This window comes from Thermobia domestica, chromosome 12 (assembly GCF_964235325.1).
Source record: "Thermobia domestica chromosome 12, izTheDome1.hap1.1, whole genome shotgun sequence".
Lineage (NCBI taxonomy): Eukaryota > Metazoa > Arthropoda > Insecta > Zygentoma > Lepismatidae > Thermobia > Thermobia domestica.
The window spans coordinates 207,409,609-207,433,051 of NC_137465.1; the positions used below are offsets into that span (position 1 = coordinate 207,409,609).

Genomic DNA, 23,443 nt, shown 5'->3' on the forward strand with positions numbered 1-23,443 from the left:
ATTAAGCTACCTGTCTGTACATGCTATAAACTCTCTCAAATGTAACAGTATGTGCCACGTTCATATATCCAATAGTTTCCAGATATATTTTGTACAGTTCCTCTTGCTGTTTAGTACTTAGTTCCATCAGCGGAAATAGAACAGGGTATGTGCTTCGGATTATGAGTTTCACAATTAACATATAATGTTGAGGTCTGGGGTTTAGACAGGCCAAAGGAGGTGTTATAGTTATCCTGATGTTCATGAAACTACGCTTCAATATAGCTCCATCATTGTGGATATTCCGGAGTCAGAGCTCCAGAATTAATTAAAGGTGTTTAATAGTGTTGCAGTCGGGGGATTGAGTAGGTCAGGGAAGGTATTGTGATTCATCTAAGATGTTCATCAAAGTACTCCTTAATAGTAACATCACTGATTATCTGGAACCATATTTCCAGAATAAACTAAAGGTATTTGATAATGTTAAGGTGTTGTAGCTCATTCCGATGTTCACGAAATCACCTCTCAACAGCTCTTATCAGTATGGCAGTGTAGGTTAGTGTTTTTCAAAGATAGGAAAAGGGCAGTGAAACCAACACCAAATGACAAAATGTGAGGCGGCCACGTCTTATTAAAGCTATCGAACGTCGTAGACTCTCAAAGTTGGTACAACAGGATGTAGCACAAATAATAGCCGACTTCAACAGTGAACAAAGTACGAGTATGTGAGCACACAGTTTACCGTGCTATTAGATATAGGCAGATATAGGCTTCCGCAGCTAACGTTCCACACGTGTACCAATGTTAACCGTATGGCATCGTCGATTACAACTAGAATGGGCACGTGCCTATCGTCATTGGACTGCCGAGCAATGGCCAACGTTGCATGGTCCGATTAATCACACCGTGTGCTTGAGTTTTCTCGGGGTTCTCCCGTTTCCTCACATTTTATTCATTCATTTCTTATAATCACCGTCTCCTTTAGCCTAACCGGTATAACCGTGGGACGTAAAACTTAAAGATTTAATTTTTCCGATTAATCACGATACTGCTTTAATCATAGCGATGACCTAGTCGGAACTCGTCCTCTTCCAGGAGAATAGCTGCTCGAGACGTATAAAGTAGAACGATGATAGGCCGGTGGTGGAAGGAATCTTCATGATCATCTATGACCTAAGTAGTGCATGTGGAGGGCACCATGAGGCTCCTCTAGTTATCGGCAGGTCATTGCTAATCACGTACACCCATTCATACCACTGTTTCCAACTGGAAATAGTATTTTTCAACAGGACAACGCAACTTGTCAGAAAGCCAACGTTGTGGTGCAGTGATTCGACGAGCGCAATGGTGAATTTCAATTGCTGCAATGGGACTCAAACTTAGTTGATTTTAATCTAATTGAATACCTTTTAAGATGTCATTAAGCACCAGAACCGAATTCATCTTGGAATAGAGGGATTTAGTAGCTTGTGTATGCAGATTGTGTGCGCCATGTCTCCAACCACTTACCAAAGCCTCATTAGTTCTATGCCAAACAGCATTCCGAATCAAAGATGGACATACCTTGAAGTGCTTGATTCGGCGAGTCATTACATTTTTTTCTTGTTAAACGAAATAGTTTTCTATTTAGTTATTCTGTTCTCTTCAAACACTTACATCAAACCAATCATTCCCATGTTAAAATCTTAACCACTGGAACCACTGATTCTCCTGCACTGTGATTGCCAATGTGACTCGATGTCTTTTTTCCTTAGGTCACCGATTTTTATCAGTCGTTGCGTAAAGTTAGAAGTACAAACATCGTTACCATGCGAGGGTAAGTTCGGATAGTATCACAAAAACTTCTATACTTCAGTTGAAAACATATCGTTACCGGTTTAATTCTAGCCATATCGCTGGTGAAATTCTCATTAAATCACTAACCATAAATTTAACAATTCTAGCCTATTTTGTGTTTTGTGAATGAATAGAAATATACATCAAATTGACTTAAATATAGATTGCTTTGAATTTAATTCTCTTCGTCGGTCAACACTACTGAAAGCATGTTGAAGAAGCTAGTTAGTAAGTTGCGTATGTGATCAGTAAAATTATGTTGTATAAGGGGAAGGCAAGTATGTGCAATTTTAAAGTTGATTTACGGATTCCTTGACAGACTCATTACATTGCGTTGAGTGTAATCCTGTAGTGCTTATACTTAAAAGAAAAAAAAAATTACAAATAATGACACATGCTCACGGAAGATATCTAGATCCTCTGCTATCTTTTTTATAGCAGAAACTCATCGGTCTAACATAATCATTTCAGACATCTTTTCAATCGTTTCGGGTACAATCACTGTAAAGGATCTCCCAGGCCAGGGTGCCAAAATTTCCTGTCCTAAATTTGACAACCAAGTTGTTAACAGTAGCATAGCACGAGTCGTGGACCCCGTTGTTTGTAGCATCTCATCGTGGATTTTTTTCTTTAGACCCGTGGAGAAAGAGGAACTAGTTTTAATATGATTCGCCATCTTCACTCCCCACCTGAAAAAAATATAGGTTCATTAGTCCCACTACATTGGTTTTGGGTTACAAACATATAGAAATACATAGCTCTTAAACAAAACAAAATTTATTGAAATTAGATAATGGAAAAGGGGCAAATCTAAAGACTTCCCAGCAACCCCTCGTAGAAATTAGTAGAGGTAATTCTATGTGTTATTAATAATAAACTATCCTAATTATATTTCGTTGAATCATCCAAAGTAACAATGGAAATATACCAGAGTAATATAAATGAGCCTCGCTGGGACCAAAGCACGCACTGGCGTAGATCTAAACATCTCTGTACAACTGATTTTTCCATTGAATTTCTTATGGCGCTCCCAAGAATTGGAAGATGCAACGTGAATCTTTTACAGACAGGTAACTTCATAGTAAATTTTAGGTCGGTGTTTTCAAGCTTGTACTCCATATTTGAATACTTTAACTTAAGTAGAAAATGTGTTTTGCTTGTTTTGTTTGTATTTTCTGGCGGTAGAAGTAAAATAAAACGTTGAGTTTAATGTCATTTTCTCATATTCACAAGACGAGAAAAGGCAAGTTAGAATTTTCGTCACAAAACTCGAGACGAGACTACCTTTCCTCGTGCGCATCACTATCTGATAATGGTTCAAGACTTTATTTGGCTTGTTTATATTCCACGATATATGATCTACCTAAAGTGACAAACACACACCGTAACTTTTAAAATTTGTTTTTTATATATCAAGTAGGTGACACATGGGAACATTTTATGGAACAAATGTTAATGTTCCGTTTTTTTTAAAGAATATTATTCCAAAAAATATTTTCGAGAACATTTTAAAAATCATTTCACAAGCAAATTCTAGTGTTTCCGGAGGAAAATAGCAAACACAAAATGAAAAAAGAATATTCGTGAAACGTGACTATTCATTTCTGTATTTTCATAAAATACTAGCTGAATTTGCACTCTCTACACAGCGCATCATTCACATATGAGAATGAATCTCCTCATTCCTCACAACATACGTACATGTCCCTTTACAGACACAAGTGAAAGACGTCTTGATAAAAATCGGTAGATTAAAATCTCCCCTGGGTACCATAAAGGGGAGATTTTTTCGATTATTTTCTTCAGTATCTCGCACCGTTTGCAAGACTTGAGACTACTTCCGGTTGGGGTTTCTTATTTATATATGATCAGTGTTTTCTTTTTTCTTGCACGCAGTATGTAATAAGAAAATACATTATATGCATAATTAATTATAATGTCAGTGATATATGGCGTTTCATTGGGCAAAACACTCCAAACAATTAAAATTCATCTTAGCCTAGAGAAATGGTTATCCTTCGTTTTTCATTATCATTTTGGCCATAAAACAAACGCCTGAGAGATATACAACCCCTGTATGCAACTATGTTATGTTGGAATGTAGAACTCATAGTATATGATGATTTACTTTTTATAAATTTCAACACTTCCAGTGTACCCCTAAAAAATTAATAAAGAAATAACTACCACGTTTCTTAAATATTCAATTAGAATTGGACATTCTACACAAAATTTGGAATCGACCAGCGAAAACGGTACGTTCCTAACACTTGTGGTTTTCGAGATCTCGTTGTCGAAAGATTAAGGACAAACATATAAACTTAGCATTTTAATAGACTAGCTGAACCTGCGCTCTCTACACAGCGCAGCATTCGCATATGAGCATAAATCTCCTTCTCATTCCTCGCAACATCTGTACACGTCCCTTTATAGACACAAGTGAAAGACGTCTTGAAAACTTGGCAAGCTGTACCATAAAGGGGAGATTTTATCGATTATTTTTTCTCAATATCTCGCACCCTTTGCAAGATTTGAGTCTACTTCCGGTTGGAGTTTCTAATTCATGTATGACCAGTGTTTTCTTTCTTCTTGCATGCAGTATGTAATAAGCAAATACATTACATATACAATTAATTATAATGTCAGTTATATATGGTGTTCATTGGGCAAAAAAAAAAAAAAAAATAAATAAAAATAAAAAAATAAAGATTCATCTTAGACTGGAGAAATTGTTATCCTTCCTTTTTTATCATTTGGCCATGAAACAAACGCCTGAGACATATACAACCCCAATATACAACTATGTGGTGTTGGAATGTATAATGCGTAGGATATGATCCTTTAGTTTTTATAATTTGAACACTTCCAGTGTACCCGTAAAAATGTAATGAAGAAATAATGACCATGTTTTTTTTTTTAAATATTGAATTAGAACTGGACAATCTACCCAAAATTCGCAATCGATTAGTGAAAACCTCATCTTTCTAGAGCCTGTAGTTTCCGAGATCTCATTGTCGAAAGGATTAGCCACAAACATATAAACGTCTACAAATATATAGTCTAAAAGAACTCCAAAGACGGCAGCACGATTCATTAGCACTGCTTTTGGAGAAGGCTTATTAAAATACAAAGGCTTTGAACAATAATTTTAAAACATAAACTTTATGAAAAAGATCTATTTAAATAATTTATTTAAAGTACACGCACTTAAAATGTTTGTCTTTGTTAAACGTGAAATCACATATAACCGTAAATGAAATATTTGAAAGCCAAAGTTATAGGTTGGAGCTCAGGCGTTTTTAATTGCTATTGTAGCATTTTAATAGATAGACTAGCTGAACCTGCGTTCTCTACATAGCGCATCATTCGTATATGAACATAAATATCCTCATTCCTTACATCTGTACATGTCCCTTTACAGAAACAAGTGAAAGACGTCTTGATAAAAAAAAAAATCGGTAAGGCGTATCAGAAAGGGAAGATTTTATCGATTATTTGTTTCTCAATATCTCGCACCGTTTGCAAGAGTTGAGCCTACTTCCGGTTGGAGTTTCTAAGTTATTCATAACCAGTGTTTTATTTCTTTATGCATGCAGTATGTAATAAGCAAATACATTACATACACAATTTATATTGGTAGTTATATATGGTGTTTATTGGGCACAACACTACAAAAATAAAGATTCTTCTTACACTGGAGAAATTGTTTTCTTTCCTTTTACATTGCTATCTGGCCATGGAAAGAACGCCTGAGACATATGTAACCCCTATATACAGTAATGTGGTGTTGGAATGTATAATGCATAGGATATGATGCTTTAGATTTTTTAAAAAATTTTAACGCTTCCAGATCCATAAAATGTAATAAAGAAATAATGGCCACGTTTTTATTCAATTAGAACTGGACAATCTACGCAAAATTTCCAATCGATCAGTGAAAACGTTATCTTTCTAGAGATTGTAGTTTCCGAGATCTCATTATCCAAAGGATTGACCACAAACATATAGTTTAAAAGAACTCGGAAGATGAAAGCACAATTTAAGTGCATTGGTTTTAGAGAAGGCTTATTAAAATACAAAGGCTTTGAACAATAATTTTTAAACACAAACTTTATGAAAAATAAGTATTTAACTAATTTATTTAAAGTACACATACTCAAAATGTTATGTTTGTCTCTGTTAAATGTGAAATCACACACAACCGTAAATGAAAGATTTGAAAGCCAAAGTTATAGGCTGGAGCTCAGTCGCTTTTAAATGCTATTGTAGCATTTTAATAGATACATAGATACATAGATAGGAATTGTTTTGCCTCTGTACCTTTTCCTCTTTGTTTGTTGAACTTTAGCGTCCCTTTTCAGCAGCAAAGTTATATGAAATGGAGACATACAATTTTAAGGTAGAATTCGAATCACTCTAATGTGTTCAATGTTCTTTGCAGCAGCAATCAAACCCAGGCCAAGCCAAATACACACCTAGGTATTTTCATTTGTTAAACATCGAGAAACTTCGGTAAACGAGTACTTAAATATATAGTGGTTTTGTGTAACTGAAAACATCGCCAGTGGGGTTTCTCGGGATTTTCCCATATTCTCTTTCCACCAATTCTCATAATAATTTACTTTCATTAATCATCCGTTTTCTTTAGCTTAACATCCCTGGTTCGATTCTCGGACAAGTAAGTTTGTGGTGGACAACATTGTGTCCCTAGGTTTTCTCGTGGTACTTCCATTTCCTCCCAATTCTTCCATCATCATTCAGTTCTCTTAATCATCTGTTTCCCTTGGCCCAGAGGGCATAATCATGGGACGTTAAGCTGAAATATTTCATTTAATTTAGCCTAAATGACTTAAGTGTGGCGCGATAAATTAAATATGTAATTTAGTATAATTTATCTTTATATAATTATTGTTCACAATCATCCCTGTCATATGTCAATGAAACATTTTAACAATGTTTCTATTATTGAACGTTATTTCCATAACCTTGGAGACGCCCATTTGATTTGGAAAATATCCACAAGACTGCCTTGTGGAACACAAAATGGAGAGAAAATTATCAGTTTAGTTAACAGTTCATCCACTTGAGTATGCTAAATTTCTGTTCATTAGATCTTCGAACCTTGTATACTTATTAGCTATTACAGGTACGTTGAGAGTCAAATGTGGCTTACAGTTAGTATAAATGTAATTGTTAGAATTAATTATGGACATTATATTAGGATTAATTAGGGCTATTAATGTCAAGAATATATCCTCGTGTAATTTGTCCGTATCGAACACCACAATATTTGAAAAAAAAAACAAAAAAACTCAATACCATAAATATCTATACAACAAAGTACCGTAAAATTTAAAATCAAGATCTGATGTCAAACGTTTTACAATTACGCTAAAATATGATCTAATAGAGTATTACTTTTATAGAATAAATTAACATGAAAATGAAGTATATAAAGATGCAAGTACTATACTTAGAGAGATAAAGGAAAAGTACCCTCCCCCCGACTTACGTAATACGCTACTTATGTCAGTTCACATTTTTATGGAATGATCTTGGAAATCACAAGTACTAGTGCGCATGAATATGTTCGCGACATTTAACATCCCATTGCAGTGCGCAATGATATACGTTAATATATAGGCTATGTTGTCTGTATACAAGGATATTTACAAAACAACTTTTATATGGATATAACCTGCAGTGGCGTATTTACAATTTTACTTCGGGAGGGACTTTGCTAACTTTATTTCTGGAAATGTGAAAATTCTACAAGATATTTAATTTACTTTAATATAGTAAATAAAGTTTCGGGGGGCTTAAGCCTGGAAGCCCCATTAAATACGCCATTGATAACCTGTATTATTTTCCATACTTTTATAGTTTATGTCCGAGTAAATACTGCAGCATTGTGTTTTATTTGTGAAATATATATCATTGTAACTTCTTTGTTATGAAATAATTCTTATCCAACTAGTATATTTAGAAAGATCATCATTATAACTCCCCATGAATACTAGCATTCTGAACATATTTCGTTCATTCATTCGTTAACCATGATGTGGTTTTAATATCACAGTTACAGCACATTAACCAAGTCAACTGTTGCACTATTACTGTTCCAAAGTAAAAAAAAAAAAAAAAAAGTATTAAATTATATTGCATTAAATATCTTTAGTGACGGCACAAATTGCAATCAGAATGGCGCGGGCATAAGCCCGAATCCATCTGCACTAAATTATATATTGTTACAAACAGTGGCGTATTTACGATTTTGTTTCGGGAAGGGCTTTGCTGACTTTCGGGGGGGAGGGGGGCTTTGCCTGAAAATGTGAAAATTCTGCAAGGTATTTCATATATTTTACTATAGTAAGTAAGATTTCGGGAAGGGAGGCTTAAGCCCGGAAACCCCCCTAAATCCGCCACTGGTTACAAAGTAAATACAGTAGGACGTCGATAATCCGGACGTCAAAAATTCGAACGCGGTCCTTAGAAGCTAGTGACAGTATTAAGTGAGTTTTCTTTGTGTGAAGTCAATGTTTTTACAAAAGTTTATTCATATTTAAGTATTTGTCATACATATTTTTATTTTCCCTTAGGCCTATAAAAGTTAAGTTTTAAGTGTGATTTACAAGGGCAGTGTAATTTAGTGTACGAGCAGGTTCTTCAGAAACATTAAATGCAAATAGTCTTACGTACGGTATTGTAATTACTGTATGTACTGTATAACCACTGTATCGATAAAAGAGCATACTGTACAGTATATTTAAGCCTAAATGGCATTTTCCTGGTCATTTTCGAAATTCCGAACAATTTGAAAATCCGAACTACCTGTGGTCCCAATTAGTTCTGATTTTCAACGCGCTACTGTAAGTTGAAAATTATAAATATGTTGACGTCAGTTATGCCCACACATTATAAAAATTGAGTACAAAAGAACACGAATTTAAAATATTAGTTGTATTAAATAAAATTGAACGAAAAGGAAGTTCGGAACAGTCCATTGAATCCTGAGATCATCTTGTCTCAAACTCTCATATCATGTCAACGCATTTCCTTGAACGAACTTCAACATTCGCCACTAACGCTTGCAACAATAAGTTTTCCGGATCGTTGTTGACCACGTCACCGCTTATCCAGAAGCGGCTTTAGGATTTTAATTTCAAGTAGGCCCACTTCCTCGATTATAAACGTAATGGTTGATCCTATTTGTTAAATAATTATCTACCATTAATATAAATAGTGGGCACCGGTTCTGGTGAGTCTAGGAGGATAGCCCCCTCAGCCCAACGCAGCTTCGCGAGGATTGGTTATATTAAGGATCCCTAGTCCAATGCGACCTCAGTGCAGGTGTTGGTTAGTTGATCAGTTGGTCGACTGATGCCGGGTCCCTCGGTGGTCGAGCTTTTATCTGTCCTCTTCGGGTCTTTCCGTGAGATCCGTTTTCTTTCGGCATTCCTCGGTGTCTTTCGTGTCTTCTTCTTGTCTGCTACACTGTTTACAATCAATAGCACGTGTTGTGTTGACATGTGCTTTTGTCGTGATGTGGGGATCCTTACAATATATTTACTCTTTATTGTATCTTATAGCGTTTATATATTTTTCAAAATTTTGGGGTAGGCCCGTGCCTATCCGGCCTACAAGCTAAAGTCGCCACTGTTAAACGTGCGAAGTGATCAAGTATTACAAACCTAGTAACCACTGGTGCAAATCCCGGAGGGATGACGGGAATATGTCTCCTCCAATCTTGGAACTGGGGAGGACTGTTCCCTCAATAATCTGATTTGAAATATGTCTTTTGGAGACAAATTTGTGTTCGATTGCCACAAAGGAAAATGAGATGAAATTGATGTCCCCCTCCCCCCTCAGAACAAGCTTCAAATCTGATCACCTCCCAATGTTGAAGACAACTCTGCTCCCCTGATCCTCCACAGCATTGTTTTTTTTCTAACTTCATAAATATTTTGAACATCGCTTTAAAAGAATACGACAACGGCCTCCCCCCCCCTGTTAAAGACAGATTTGCGCCGCTGCTAGTAACGCTTCAAGAACTTCTACACTAAGTAGAACTCTAAAATTTTGCAGGAATTCGAGAACCTGCAGGGACGGCTTTAGGATTTTAATTTTGGGTAGGTCCGCTCCCTAATTTATGGATACATACACACATTTTAATGATTAATGACAGTACGAAATAATTTTTACAGTAGTGTTTGATGCTATTTGTTAAATAATTATCTACCATTAATATAAATAGGGGAAATATATTTACTCTTTATTGTATCTTTTAGCGTTTCTATATTTTTCAAATTTTTTGAGTAGGGCCGTGCCTACCCGGCTTACCCGCTAAAGCCGCTACTGAGCTCATACAAACTGGGTGGTTCTCCTCCTCAACCCAATCCCAGGAAAAAGGGCGTTAAGACTGACAGTGTGCTGCGGACTGGTCGTTCGCGTGCATTACGTCTTCCAATCCCCAAGAACCTGGGAAGCATATCATGCAGTCATTCGCAAATGTCGTTATCGTAATGTGTAGGCACACTATGTTTTATTAAAAAGAAGCCATAATCGAGTTCTGAGTAACTCAGGCATTTTTCGCCATTCATTGTGTTTCGCATAAAGAAAACGCCAACAGCTGCAGTTGATGTCAAACAAGCTGTATATCGTATATTGTATATTTGGACGACTCTACGCTTTTACAACACACATGAGATAATGTGCTCAGAAATTATTATTGTATCTGTTCAGAAACCCAGGAGCTTCATCACTCCACAAAATGTCAAATATATCGTACATCGTGTCAGTCATCATATTAACCCATGAAAATTTCTCCAAATTCAATGGGCCATATGCAACGTCGTTGTGAAGCGTTATTAGTGCCATACTAAAGAGTTCGACTAACGTATGATTCCTGCAGTAGTCAGGCCTTTAGCATGATGCTAATTATACGTAAAAACGACTCTGCATAAGGCGGAATATGTCTGTCACAATCATCAAGAAATAGTTGTGTGTAATTTGATTTCCATGGGTTAAAAGAGACAGATTCTTCAGAATAGTGGTAACTGCATAACGTATGAGGCGACTTTCACAAGCTGCTTGATGCACTGATTTCTTTGGGATCTTCACAAACAACTCTAGCAATGTTCTCAGATGTTCTTGAAACGGATGCTCTTCCCGATCTCTTTGCATCAGCCACATTGACTCTTGTTATTAACTTTTGGTGGTAATGTTTCTGCATTCAATGTTGCATGGATTCTTCGTTCGGTCTTCCACCATCTTTGCACTTGAACAACAGATCCCCAGACCTCATGTCGAGCTGCTGTTCTCGGTCTCTCTTCCTCGCTTAACACAGGTAGCGTTCAAATCAAACTGTAAACGAAAGATATTAAACAAAACTTCAAATACTGCTCTTCCTAAATATACTAGTTTCATTTAAAAAAATGTTTCATAAATAAAAAAGTTACAATCATTTAAAGATAGGGAGTGACTTATCAGATACAGAGCTTTATCAATGTAATGGAAACACCTAAAAAATTCAACTCTGAAGATCAATATGGGTTGGAGACTACCTTTCGCCCTCAGAAGAGCTGTGATTCGATGTGCAATGGAGTCATAGAGATCGTGAATGTCAGAGCATCCCGTGGACAATGTGTCACTCAGTTCCGTGAGAGAGAATAAGGCGGAAATCTGCACTGGATTCGTTTCCCCGAAACTGACTACAGATGTTGAACTATGCTTAGGCCCAGGGAATTGGCAAGCCAAGAGAGGAGTTAATCTTCAACCCAATGTTTCTCAAACCGCAGCGCAGCAGCTCCAGCTATGAATGGGCGCATTATCATCCTCGAATATGGCGTAATTGCCCGGAAACAACACCTGAATCATAGAATCCACGTGGCGCCTTAAAATGATGATTAACAGTTCAAAGAATGGTATTTGATGACCGTATTTAAAATCCATTTTCATGAAAGTTAAAGTTACACACAGTACAAAACTCGATTACTTGCTTTGCTGCTCCAAAACAGAATTTATAATTCATGAGTCAAAACCAAAAGCAATAGTTATACTGTAAATAGTGTATTTAACAATAAGTAAAAACTGTGTCTAACAGTATTATGATCTTTCCTAAATCCATACTTGCTTTGCTCCTTATTTTCCCTCGTTTTCACTGTCATACATTTTCAACAAACACGTTTTTTCTTTTCTGTTGATGTCGTTGAGGTTCGGTAAATTAATTTTACCTACCCATGATATAATAACAGTCTTTTGGTATGTTAAATTATAATAATTTCTCCTCAGATATGTATAATGAGTTCCAAGGTTGCACGAGGCAGGATAAACTGTAGCATATGAAACACCAGTGAAAAGTTATGTCCGTTTAAATACTCTCTCTCTCCAGAAATTGAACTTGGGAGCCTAAGCACGGGCAAAGAAGGAAGGAAATTAATCGCAAGACCACTAAAAGAGCAGTACAACAATTTTTAAAACGAATATGTCAATCAGTCTAGAACAAATGAATAATGATACAAAACATTCACTCTTTTGCAATCTCTCGAATGCTTTCTAGAGATGAAATTTCGATCCTAAAGAACATGTTCAGAAACCATTTTAAAAATGTACGGAGCTGTTTATAAAAAGAAAAAAAAAATAAAATGAGTCACGTGATGGAATAGCACAATCTATGGAGAAAAATGAAGCCAAAACATGTCTTTCTAAAATCACTTATTTAGTTTAACGTCTTACGATTATGACCTTAAGGTTATGAGGGAGACGGATAATTAAGGCAAGTAAATGATGACAGGCCTGTAACCAGCCCAAAAATATAGGGGGGGGGGCGGCTGAAGTTAGGGGGGCGATCAAACCATATTATAGTTTATCACCATATTATAGTTAATTTGCCAGCCTACTGTGAAACTTTTAGGGGGCAGTCAAAATTTAGGGGGGCGGTCCCCTAGACCCCCTGGATACGGGCCTGAATAATGATTGAAAAGTTGGTGGAATGATAATGTTGGAGTAAACAGGAGTACCCCGAGAAAACCCACGGACATGATGTTGTCCACTACAAACTTCTTGGGTGGGATCGAACCAGGGACCCCACGCACCAGAGGTAAGCAATCTACCACTGAGCCAAGTTGTCTCCCACATATTTTCCTATAAAATGATCTAATAATGAGTTGAAAGCTAAGGTCATGCAGTGTAATAATCAAATCTGTCAACTAATTGTTACATATTTATTCTATAATTTAACGTTTGGCGATACACTAAATGCGTGAGTTAGTAAACAAAATTCCCTCGCCCCAAAACAGTCATCCTTATAAAATGCATTGTAAAAACAACAACAGCAACAACAACAAACTATTCACTTCTTCTAGAGGCAATGGAAGAGTTATTCAAGTACCTACAAGATCCAATAACAGAATATTTATAATGGAAGGAACGAAGTAAGCATGGATTCAGTAACGGAACAAAAGATTAACTAATTTATTACTTTACGCGCCATGTATATATATATATATATATATATATATATATATATATATATATATATATATATATATATATATATATATATATATATATTATGCACACTTGGTCTATTCCTGTTTATTATGCATGCGTATTATGCACATTTACATATTATTCTAAAGGCCAGTAAACACTTATAGCCCCAGAATAAAACATTTGACTTTGGACCTTGGAAGTTAAAGGGATATAAGATCGATCTGCCAAACTATTTTTAATTTTACAAGAACTAAAGCATGTGAGCTCTGCATTATGTTGTTTCAATTCGTCGCCTGAAATAAATTTTGTGTATTTTTTTGTTAAATAAAAGAAAGGAGGAAGTATGGATTTTAGAAAGACTTCAATGAAACGAGTTGAATTCTATTTTATAATATTGGTGAAACATCTAAAATGTATTTTCTGAGTATAGAAAGCAATTTACTGATACACTCGTATTTTTTTATCATCAGGAAAACCTTGTACTTTAACTAACGACACAGAATAAATGAATAGAAACACGAATCCAGAATTTAGAAATCCATGCTTTTGTCCTTGGAACATTCCAAGTGATTTATCAAGTCAAGAGGAAACGTCACCTGAATTAATGGATGAGGCAAGAGCTTTACCAGAAGTACCAGAAGAACCAACGTTAGACGTTCAGGCTTCTCCTCAGAACAGAGCTAGAGGACGGGGGATACCAGTGCCACAGAGGACACCACGACGCCAGGACGTAGTGGCATCAAGACCAAAATCAACAAGAGTTCCTTCAACGTTACAAAATAAGATAAGAAGAGCATTTCGTAATCTAGATAAGAAAACCTGGCTTGCACGACAGGAGCAACTGGCATCTGAATTGTATCGTCAGTCAGAACAAGAAGTGCCACAACAAGAAAGAACATTTGTAATTTCACCAGCCCGACAGGCCCGTGCTAGAACCCAAATGCGAACCACTCCTAAAATCCAACCAGCTAGCACTGTTGCAGAGCCCAATCGCTCTAAATCAAGGATTCCAATACGAATTCCGACTGAAAGGCAGAAGTCAAGTTCTTCCACATATACTAGCGCAGGGCCTTCAGGTGTTGGACGTACCAGGGCTGCTGCTAATCAACCACCACCTAATCTCGATGACAGTGTATTAATTACACCAGAGTCTGAAATACAAACACGTAAATCTACTGGAGCTATCCCTAAGCAAAAAGGTAGGAAACAAGATCCACAGTCAACACGACCTGTAACTAGAAGAAAGGCAACGCAGAGATCTTCACCAGAAGCGGGGCCAAGTGAGCCTCGAGGCCAGCGCGGTCGTTATCCGTTCTCTCCTTCGCCGTACAGATTACCAGAAATACCAGTTGGTAGACCTCATCATTGGTTGCATCATAGAAACGTCAATCGTATCTGTCGTCTTTGTAGGAGTCACCCAAGCACATGTTTCCATTCTAGAGGTGATAGTATTAGAGAAAGAGGGGCATTTTTAGCACTTCCAGCTTCAACTGACTTACCGCCTATGGATGATATGCATTACGAATTTACCAATGTGTCAGCCGGAATAATGAGACGCCTTTTGGAAAGGTTATATACTGACAATCACGAAAACCACTCGTTGTACATGGAAGTTGCACAAGAGAGAATGAATACTGGCTGGTCAGATGAAGAAATATTGGATGATATGCTTTTTATAAGGAGTAAGCTAGAACCTGAAACATCAGATGATTCAATGAGCAGGGAAGAACGCGACTTTACGAAGAAGATGGTTAATCTAATAAGGTCCCTAAGAATACGCCGTGCACTTGAACAAAACAACCAACAGCTGGAAGTTTATAAGTCGGATCTAGTAGATCTTTGGATAAGACAAGGTCTCACTGACGACCAAATAATGGAACGATATTTACTGCAAGAAGGAGGGTGTTCTCCCACGCAAATGGAAAGATTTATGGAACTTGTAAAATACAAACGGCGTTGTCAAATTCGTGAGGAGTACGCAAGTTACAAGAGATGTGCGCGGAAGGTTGTCAACATTTTAGACCATTTCCTCGGTGAAGACAGAGGTGAGGACTACATTAAAAAGTACCTGGAGAACAGTGGAATAGAAAAGAAGACAGTGAATTGTTTGATGAAAATTGCGCGTCAATGCACAGGAACAAGTGTCGATTTGCCGCTAGAAATAGTTCCTGATTGGGCTAAACAGTTAATTGATAACTTCGTAATGAACGGATTACACACAGACGAAGTAATGGATAGACTTTATGAATACCAGTTCCCGCACCAAAGATTTCTAGCGATGGTCGAATACTACTATCACAAACGGGCGGAAGAACTCAAGTTGTTTGGAAGGAGACATCGTATGGAATACGAGGGAAGAATGGTCATAGTTCCAGAATATCACCTCATCCATAGCGAAATTGATAGATTCTTGCGTCGAATACAACTATCACGTGGTTTCGGTCAAGTCTCCGAAAAGTCCAGTATGTTCACTTTACAGAGGAATATACGACGTATTCATAGACGCATGGAACATCTAATACCACCAGATGAAGAAAAAGGAGAGGAAGAGGAAGAGGAAGAAGAGGAGGAAGAGGAGGAGGAGGAACATTGAGGACTCACGACCTCTGAAATGGTAAACTAAATAAACATCGAAATTACTAAGGAAGAATCTGTGTCGGTTTTATCTAACTTGTACTTTAAACATTTATTCCAAATTTACCTCACATTCCGTTAATAAATAGATTTGATTTATAATGATTTTATGTCTACTAGTGAGTATAAGTTAATAATACGAATACTAAAGACTAAAATAATGTTACGAGTGTTACATTTATATTACTAATTTCAACTATTTTGAACAGTTAATTACATATTTGCCCTAAGTTCGTGAAAATAGGATTATTGAACTGCTTAAGACGTAATTTACTCCGTGAATGTTCGATGATAACTCACGGAATAAAATATTTTCGAATACTTTTCAACATTTACCTTGTATTTTAACAAACTTTTTTCTTTATAAATTGAATCTACACCCATTCATAATGGCATCCTTACGTATTATATATTAACTGCATAAAAAAAAAGGTCTGACCACAAAACATAACTACAGGTCTGGCTATAAAATAAAATATTTTCGGTACCGGAAAATTGTCCATAACAACATTTATATATTTATACAGATTTTTCGTTACACGAGGAAAATTTAATAAATTGTTCAGGTAAATTTTCATACAAATAAATGAATAAGATTTATGCTGCAATGTGACGCAACATACTTAGGGAGTTGGTTGATTGCAGAAGAACGTCCAGAGGTGGATCTACCCCGGGGCCGGGGCCGGGGCCAGTTTTTTGAGTGACCAAAATAATTTAAGCTAAGATTTAAATATTTTTGAAAGTTTAAAATAAACTCATGATATACCAATCATAGCTTGGTTCTCGCTGCCCTCCCCCCCAGTTTTTACCTTCTAGATCTGTCACTGGCAACGTCTTACCTCCTAAACAATGATGATTAACTCTTTGCGATCGTGTGTCGGGTAGGACTCGACTTTTAGTTTTCTTCATTCCAGTCTGTAGCAAATTAATTCAGATTTGTTTAGGCAAACTCGGAAAAAAAGAACGAAAAACGAAAGGCCTTAAGGGTAAAAGAAAGATGTATATTCAGTCACAGGTTTAATTTTAGACCACGATTCTGCAATCAGTCTCTGCTGCAATCAAGTCAGCCTTTCATTTGTGCGCTAGTAACTTTTCATCTCTTTTTTCTTCAACTGCTTCCTTTATAGAACCCTTGGCCCTTTTCGTTATGGATTGAATATGCAACTTCCACTGATTAGGAACTTTTCTTTGTCCTACGTATACTCTCTTCTTCTTACAGAATGTGCACTGCTTTGGATTTTAAAAAAAATAGCACAGTCTAATGAATTTTTCTCTATTAATCTACCAGAGATTCAGTACCCTGTATGCTATTCTCACTTACAGCACTGGAGAGGAAATTTCAAGTTTATTAAGACAGAGATGGGAGAAACTTATTAAAGTTTTGGTAGCACGCATGTAGTGAAGGATCGACATATTCTGGAATCTTCTCACAAATACTGACAAGTAAACCTTACGTTTGGGTGAATCGAGTTGCTGTCCGAGACACTCGTGACAGAGTAGTACTAAATGTGCTCAATATGTCAGGGAAGTTTTAGGTGCAAAGCTCAAAGCGTTCATTGAGATACAACCACTAGAGGTCACACGGAAATACATGTTGTAGTTGTAATACATAGTCCAAAACATAAGAGAGAAGTCTTATACTATTATTTAATTGAAACGATCATGTTCGTGTTTCCAGCATACTTAAGTTATGAAACTCAAGAGAAAGTTGTTTCTTTTGCAAATTCGAAGTGGTTTTGTTATTGCATAGAAAAGTTACCAATTATTACAATCAACATGCAGTACAGAAAAGAGTACATGTCTCGCACGAATTCTTCGCTCACAGTGAGTAAACCTAACAAACGCAATCGAATCGCACTTGAAACATTTACCTTTCACAATTCCGTCAAAGCATTAATCTTAAGGAGCGACCCAACTTCCAGGCTCCTCATTCAAGTATCTAGCCTTATAGAAAGTGAATCGAATCATGTTGTAAAAACGAGGAGCACTGAACTGGTAAATTGTGAACGATTGAAGTTGTATGAACCTGTCACGATGCCAAATATTCACGTAATTTCCTGTTATTATTATATCAGTGATAAAACGAACAAAGATTTTGTACGGACGGAACAAGTGAACATCCAGAGGCTGAATCATGCCAGTACATCCATCAGGTATCAGCCGTTTGATCAATTCAAAGCTTTCTGGCACACACTGTGACGAGAGACTGCCGTCTTTGTTCGCAGACAACGAATCCAGTAACATAAGGACTTTCTTCTTATCACTTGGAATGCTTTTCCACATGATGCCCGAATAGAAACATTTGATGATGTCACACCTTCTAGTGGCTGCATCCCCTAAAGCCTCTGAGCTTTGCACTTAAAACTTCCCTGACATATTGAGCTCACTTAGTACTACTCTATCATATGGGTCTCTAGCAGCAACTCGATTCACCCAAACGTAAGGTTTATTTGTAACTAGCCGATGGCTGAGCGCTGCTTTTACGTAAAGCTACTACATTGGCAATGTTCCTCAAACTGATTTCACTTAAATTTGAGAATTTTGTCACTGCAATTTCGTATATAATAAATTGTACAGGATTTTTCAGTACTGACGGAAGAAGATACAGTCAAGTTACGCTTTCTTCCAGCCATGATGAATAATAGATTTTACGTCAGCTCATTATTCTGTAAACCTTAATTAGCACCGCTGTTTTCAAAAACTTGGAATGTCAAAATAACGTACCGACGCACAGTTAACGTTACTAAGTAATAACAAACACTCGTTCAAAAAGATATATGCACTTCGTTTTTTGAAATATATAGGGTGTGAGCCAGTAGGTCATAACGTTTTCCATTATTATACACATACAGAGAAAAAGAGTGCCTGATGACACCATAGGACTCAAACTTGTTCCTTGCTAGTAGCGTGGGACTCATTCTAATTCCGACCTTTGGAAGTTTTGGACTCGAAAATCAAAGATTGAAAAAAAATGACGCGATTCGGTGAATTACATGTCAAGTTTATGGTAGATTTTTCAGGAAGCGTTTAGAGCTAATGACGTCATAAGGCTCCTATGTAACTGTACAGTTCCAGGTGAATGGTAAAGCACTCTAATGGTGACCATTGGAATATTTTGATGTCAAAAACTTATCTTTGGAAAACAATTTACGCGATTTGGTGAATTTAGTAATAAGTTTAACAGTTAATTGCATTTTCCACAACGAGCTTTCCGCTGTTTACGTTATGTAGGATTTGAACGCCTAATTCCAGGTGAGTGGTAAAGCATTCTAATCGTGACTATTATTGGATTCCTTGACCTGGAAACCTAAGTTTCAAAAAAAGAAAAAAGTTGACTCAATTCGGTGAATTTTGTGGCAAATTTTAAATTTGGTTCCGTTTTTGCGAAATATAGCATGCAGATGACGCCATAGGGTCTTTTCGGCCAAAGGAAGCATTTTCATGTTTGCCAACAGGCGTTTGCTTTCTCTCTTAATCATCCTCTATCAGTGTTCCAAGTGACAATTCCACCAATGGGAGAGTTCACCCATTAGCCCACCGTTTAGCAATATTCCTTTTATCATCTGGACATGGCAAGATCCAAAAATGAACCAGATAACATTATAATATTAAAACTGAACATGAGTTGAGTTGTCCTTCGGAGGTTTATTTGTCAAAACTACTAGCCTTGTAGGGGTCTAATAATAGTGCAAATCTTTTCAAAATCAAATATTGCCTACTTTAATTGTATATACTATAAAATCATGACAATTAGAAATATCAATATTAGTATTTAGACTTGGCCTCTACTATTATTTGAATATTTCTACTTCACTATATGTTACGACTTATAAGAAACATATTCCAAGACTAGAAATTTTGAGAAATAAGCCTCAGTACTTTTAATTACTATTACGTTCCCAGTTTTGTTTGTAACATGTTTTGTTACTGACTTTAATTTGCTTCTAATTAATTTGTCGCTTAGCATAATTAAACGTATCCTAATAGATATAGTGAGCTTCTGGTTCAAATTGCATCTGATTCTGATTGCTTCGTACTATTCTCCAGTCATAGTAAATATGGTTCTCAGCATGGGCGCCCGGAGGAGGGGCAGGGGGTCTGGCACCCTGACTCACGAAAATATGTACGTAATATAGCAAACCACGTATATTAACTACCAGACTTAATATAGCAGCCATGGAGATGACCCCCCCTAGAAAATTTTCTTCGGGCGCCCATGGCCTCAGCTCTAATTTAGTGGCTAGAGAGTGCCTTCCGTGCTCGAGGTCCTTGTTCGACTACCGGTGGGAGAGTTATATAACCTCGCAACTACCAAAGAACGTAAATACTAATTTCGATCAATTTAATAATAATAATAAAAAAAAATATTTACGTAAGGGACACAAAGCATTGCAGTTGGTTTTCCCTCTTTATCATTCAGCACATTTCAAAAATATTATTTAAGACTTTACAGTGTAGACAATTTTCACTTTAAAATTCAAAGAATATTACTGAGATTAGTTATTTCTTTAATTTTGTGATCCCACTTGGAATTGAACTCGGGATTTGTAGGGTAAAATTTAAAAAAATGAAATCATTTGTCTACCAATAAATCAATTGTAATTGGAAAGATTCCATAAGCTTTACACAATCCGCCACACACTTTGTTCGTGAAAGGTATAAACTTACTTCTTATTAAAAATGTATTTTAAACTGAAATAATTAATTGTATGGTATTCGTTACTAACAGGAGTCAGTACTTCGGTATGGCAGATGATTGCAATTGTGTTCATTGTCAGCTTCATGAAGAAAAGACAAGCTTCTTGATAACACCCAAGAAATCAAAAGGTATCCTTGGGACACATTGTAGTTGTTCCCATTGCTATAAAGTAGAGGCTGCGGATTCACCTTGTCTCGCCCTTGAAGATTCCGACGAGCCATGCACATGCAAAACTAAAAAAGCAACACAACCCAAGGAGCTATTATCACCGTCTGAACTTCTCAAAACACCAAGGCCTCAAGCAAGGAAACCTAAACTCAAATTGACTTCAAAATCTAGTTCAGTGAAAACTTCACCCACGAAAGTTAGCGTAAAAAGTGGTAAATTGAGAAAAAAGCCTGATCTTACGCTTCAAAAGTCTTACTCATTTTCTGACGAAATTTCGGATGTTACGGAAACAGATGAGCGAGAAAAGAAAATTCACAGAAGACACAAGTTACCAACAAAGCATTCTCCTCCAAGGACAGAACCTGGTCTAGAATACATGGATTCCAGTACTCCTCCACGGTCACTGTTTGATGACATGCAACTATCTCCGAGACCATGGGAGAAAAAGAAAATACGTCGCCCTCGAATCACAGATGAAGATGTACGAACGATGAGAACTTATGGTTTTCTCAAAGAGCAGCAAAAACTGGAGAAAGATAGACAGGAAAAAGAGAAAGAAGAAATAAAACAGTGGTTGTCGAAGAGAAAGGAGACGGGGAAAGCTTTGGACATGTTGGTACAAATACTGACGGAAGCAAGAGCAGCCGGCAACTTAAAGGAGGTAATGCAGTGCATAGATGAGTCGGAGGAGACAGGCACTCACTCAGCAAATACTGGAACTTTATCGAGCAAAACAGCAAAACGTGAAAAGAAATCTAGCAAAAAGCATGAAAGATTAAGTCCAATTCAATCAAGAAGAGAAAGCGAACCTTCCAAGATTCCTATACGATTACCAGTACAAAGGGGACGATCACAAAGTCTTCCGGTCAATCTTGAACAAAGAATCAAAACCTCTGAAAATTTATTAAGACTATCAAAAGCTATGAAGACACGGATACCAATAAGAACTCAACAGTTAGACGAAGGCAACACCAAAAGAACTGCAGGAAGAAAAAAGCAGGTCTCTCCTAGAAAACTTACTCCTGACACAAAAAGAGCAACTAGCCGTTCTTTTAAATCAACATCTGCTGGACAACAGTCAGGTAAATCTAGGAAGACAGGTGATACCAGACGAATTCCTCGAGGGAAAATTGTAACTAAGAGTACAGGAAATCGTAAACTGAAGGAATGTCTTTTGGACGAAACTATTATGCCTGGGGGAGAAAATACTTCTGAAGAAATAACAAATTTGGAACCAGAAGTGCCAATGGAATCAGAAACCATTCCAACAGTTGAAACACAAAGAGCTACAAGATCCGTTCCAATTCCTGTCATTCACGGTCCTTTTGCTAGACGATGTTTTCACAGCAGAGGAGATAGAATTGGCGAAACTGGAGGTTTTTTGACTATGCCCACTGGAAGATATGATAAATCTCACAGTGATGATCCTCATTTGCCTCCCCAAGTTAGGCAGATGCTCTTAAATAGATTATATGCTGAACATTGCTATGTGGAGGCTGCTTATGCTAGTTTAATAAGTGCACTTGTAACATTTGGAAGGAGTGACCGAGAAATTTTTGAGCTAGTAATGGACGCCAGAAATGCCTATAGGTATGGGAAATTGGAAATTGAATTGACAGATGAAGACAGGGACTTTATGAAAAGGTTAACTCACCAGATAAGGGCGACACGAATCCGTGAGAATCGTGGTCAGAACTTAGAAGAGCTTCGCCAGTACAAAATAGATCTGGTTGATTTGTGGATCAGTCGAGGCTTAACCGATGATCAGATTATGGAAAAGTATCTGGCTCAAGAAGGAGGTCTTTCAGAAGAAGGATTAGAGAACTTCATGGAGATGGTGAAAGCGAAACGACAACGTCATATTCGAGAAGAATACTTAAGCTACGGCAGATGTGCTCGGAAGTTTATGAACATTATGGTTCAATTGTTGAAGAAAGGTAAAAGTGAACCTTATGTTCGTAAGTATTTAATGGATTCTGGTCTAGAGGAACGTTCTGTATCAGTGTTGATGAGATATATGGAGAAGTTAACAGGAACACATGCTGATTTGCCGCTGGAAGCAGTTCCCAATTGGGCCAAAGAATACTTATTTGAGTGTATGGTGAATGGACTGACCACAAAGGAAATTCTGGACAGGCTCTATGTTTTCCAGTTTCCAAGAGAGAGGTTTCAGTCGTTGATTGACCTTTATTTGGACTGGAAAGCGAGGTTAATGGCACAAGAAGGAAAAGCTTATTTTATCGGCCGAGAGAAGGAAGTTGTAGCGATATCTCCTGTTCATTTAATTTATAAAGAAATAAACAAGTTTCTGGAAAGTGTTGGATTGCTTCGAGGATTTGTATCTCAGGCTCATCCTTCACATGGAAGCATCTATCAGGAAGTGCGGAACGTTCATCTTAGGGTACGTGATAACACGATACAAGAAGAAGATGAAGGAGAAGGAGAAGAAGAAGATAGAAGATAAAATGTTCAAAGTAAAAAAAGTGAAAGAACAACGGCAGGAATTATGGTTACAGTAAAAAGATGTTGCTAAAACACTCAGAGTAAAAGATTAAAGCAGAATTCATGAATTCAACGGGGGAATAAATAATTACATTTATTATGCATTATTTTTATTAATTGTTACATTTATTT

General features: G+C 36.9%; 1 protein-coding gene across 2 annotated transcripts; it reads left to right on the top strand.

Annotated features, from left to right (window-relative positions):
- Positions 1-6,806: 6,806 nt before the first annotated feature.
- LOC145666989 (uncharacterized) lies at positions 6,807-23,408 on the top strand. 2 transcript variants are annotated; one of them, XM_081734665.1, is made up of 2 exons: positions 6,807-6,961; positions 20,672-23,408. In XM_081734665.1, exon 2 carries the CDS (start codon positions 20,688-20,690, stop codon positions 23,271-23,273), a length of 2,586 nt encoding a protein of 861 aa, XP_081590791.1. In that variant the 5' UTR covers positions 6,807-6,961; positions 20,672-20,687; the 3' UTR covers positions 23,274-23,408. The 2 variants fall into 2 exon arrangements, with proteins under 2 accessions (XP_081590791.1, XP_081590792.1); XM_081734666.1 differs by lacking the exon at positions 20,672-23,408 and adding an exon at positions 13,779-16,044.
- The last annotated feature ends 35 nt before the right edge of the window (positions 23,409-23,443 follow it).

Excerpts from the sequence above, each read along its gene's own strand:
- LOC145666989 (XM_081734665.1), top strand. The coding sequence starts at position 20,688 with ATGGCAGATGATTGCAATTGTGTTCATTGTCAGCTTCATGAAGAAAAG.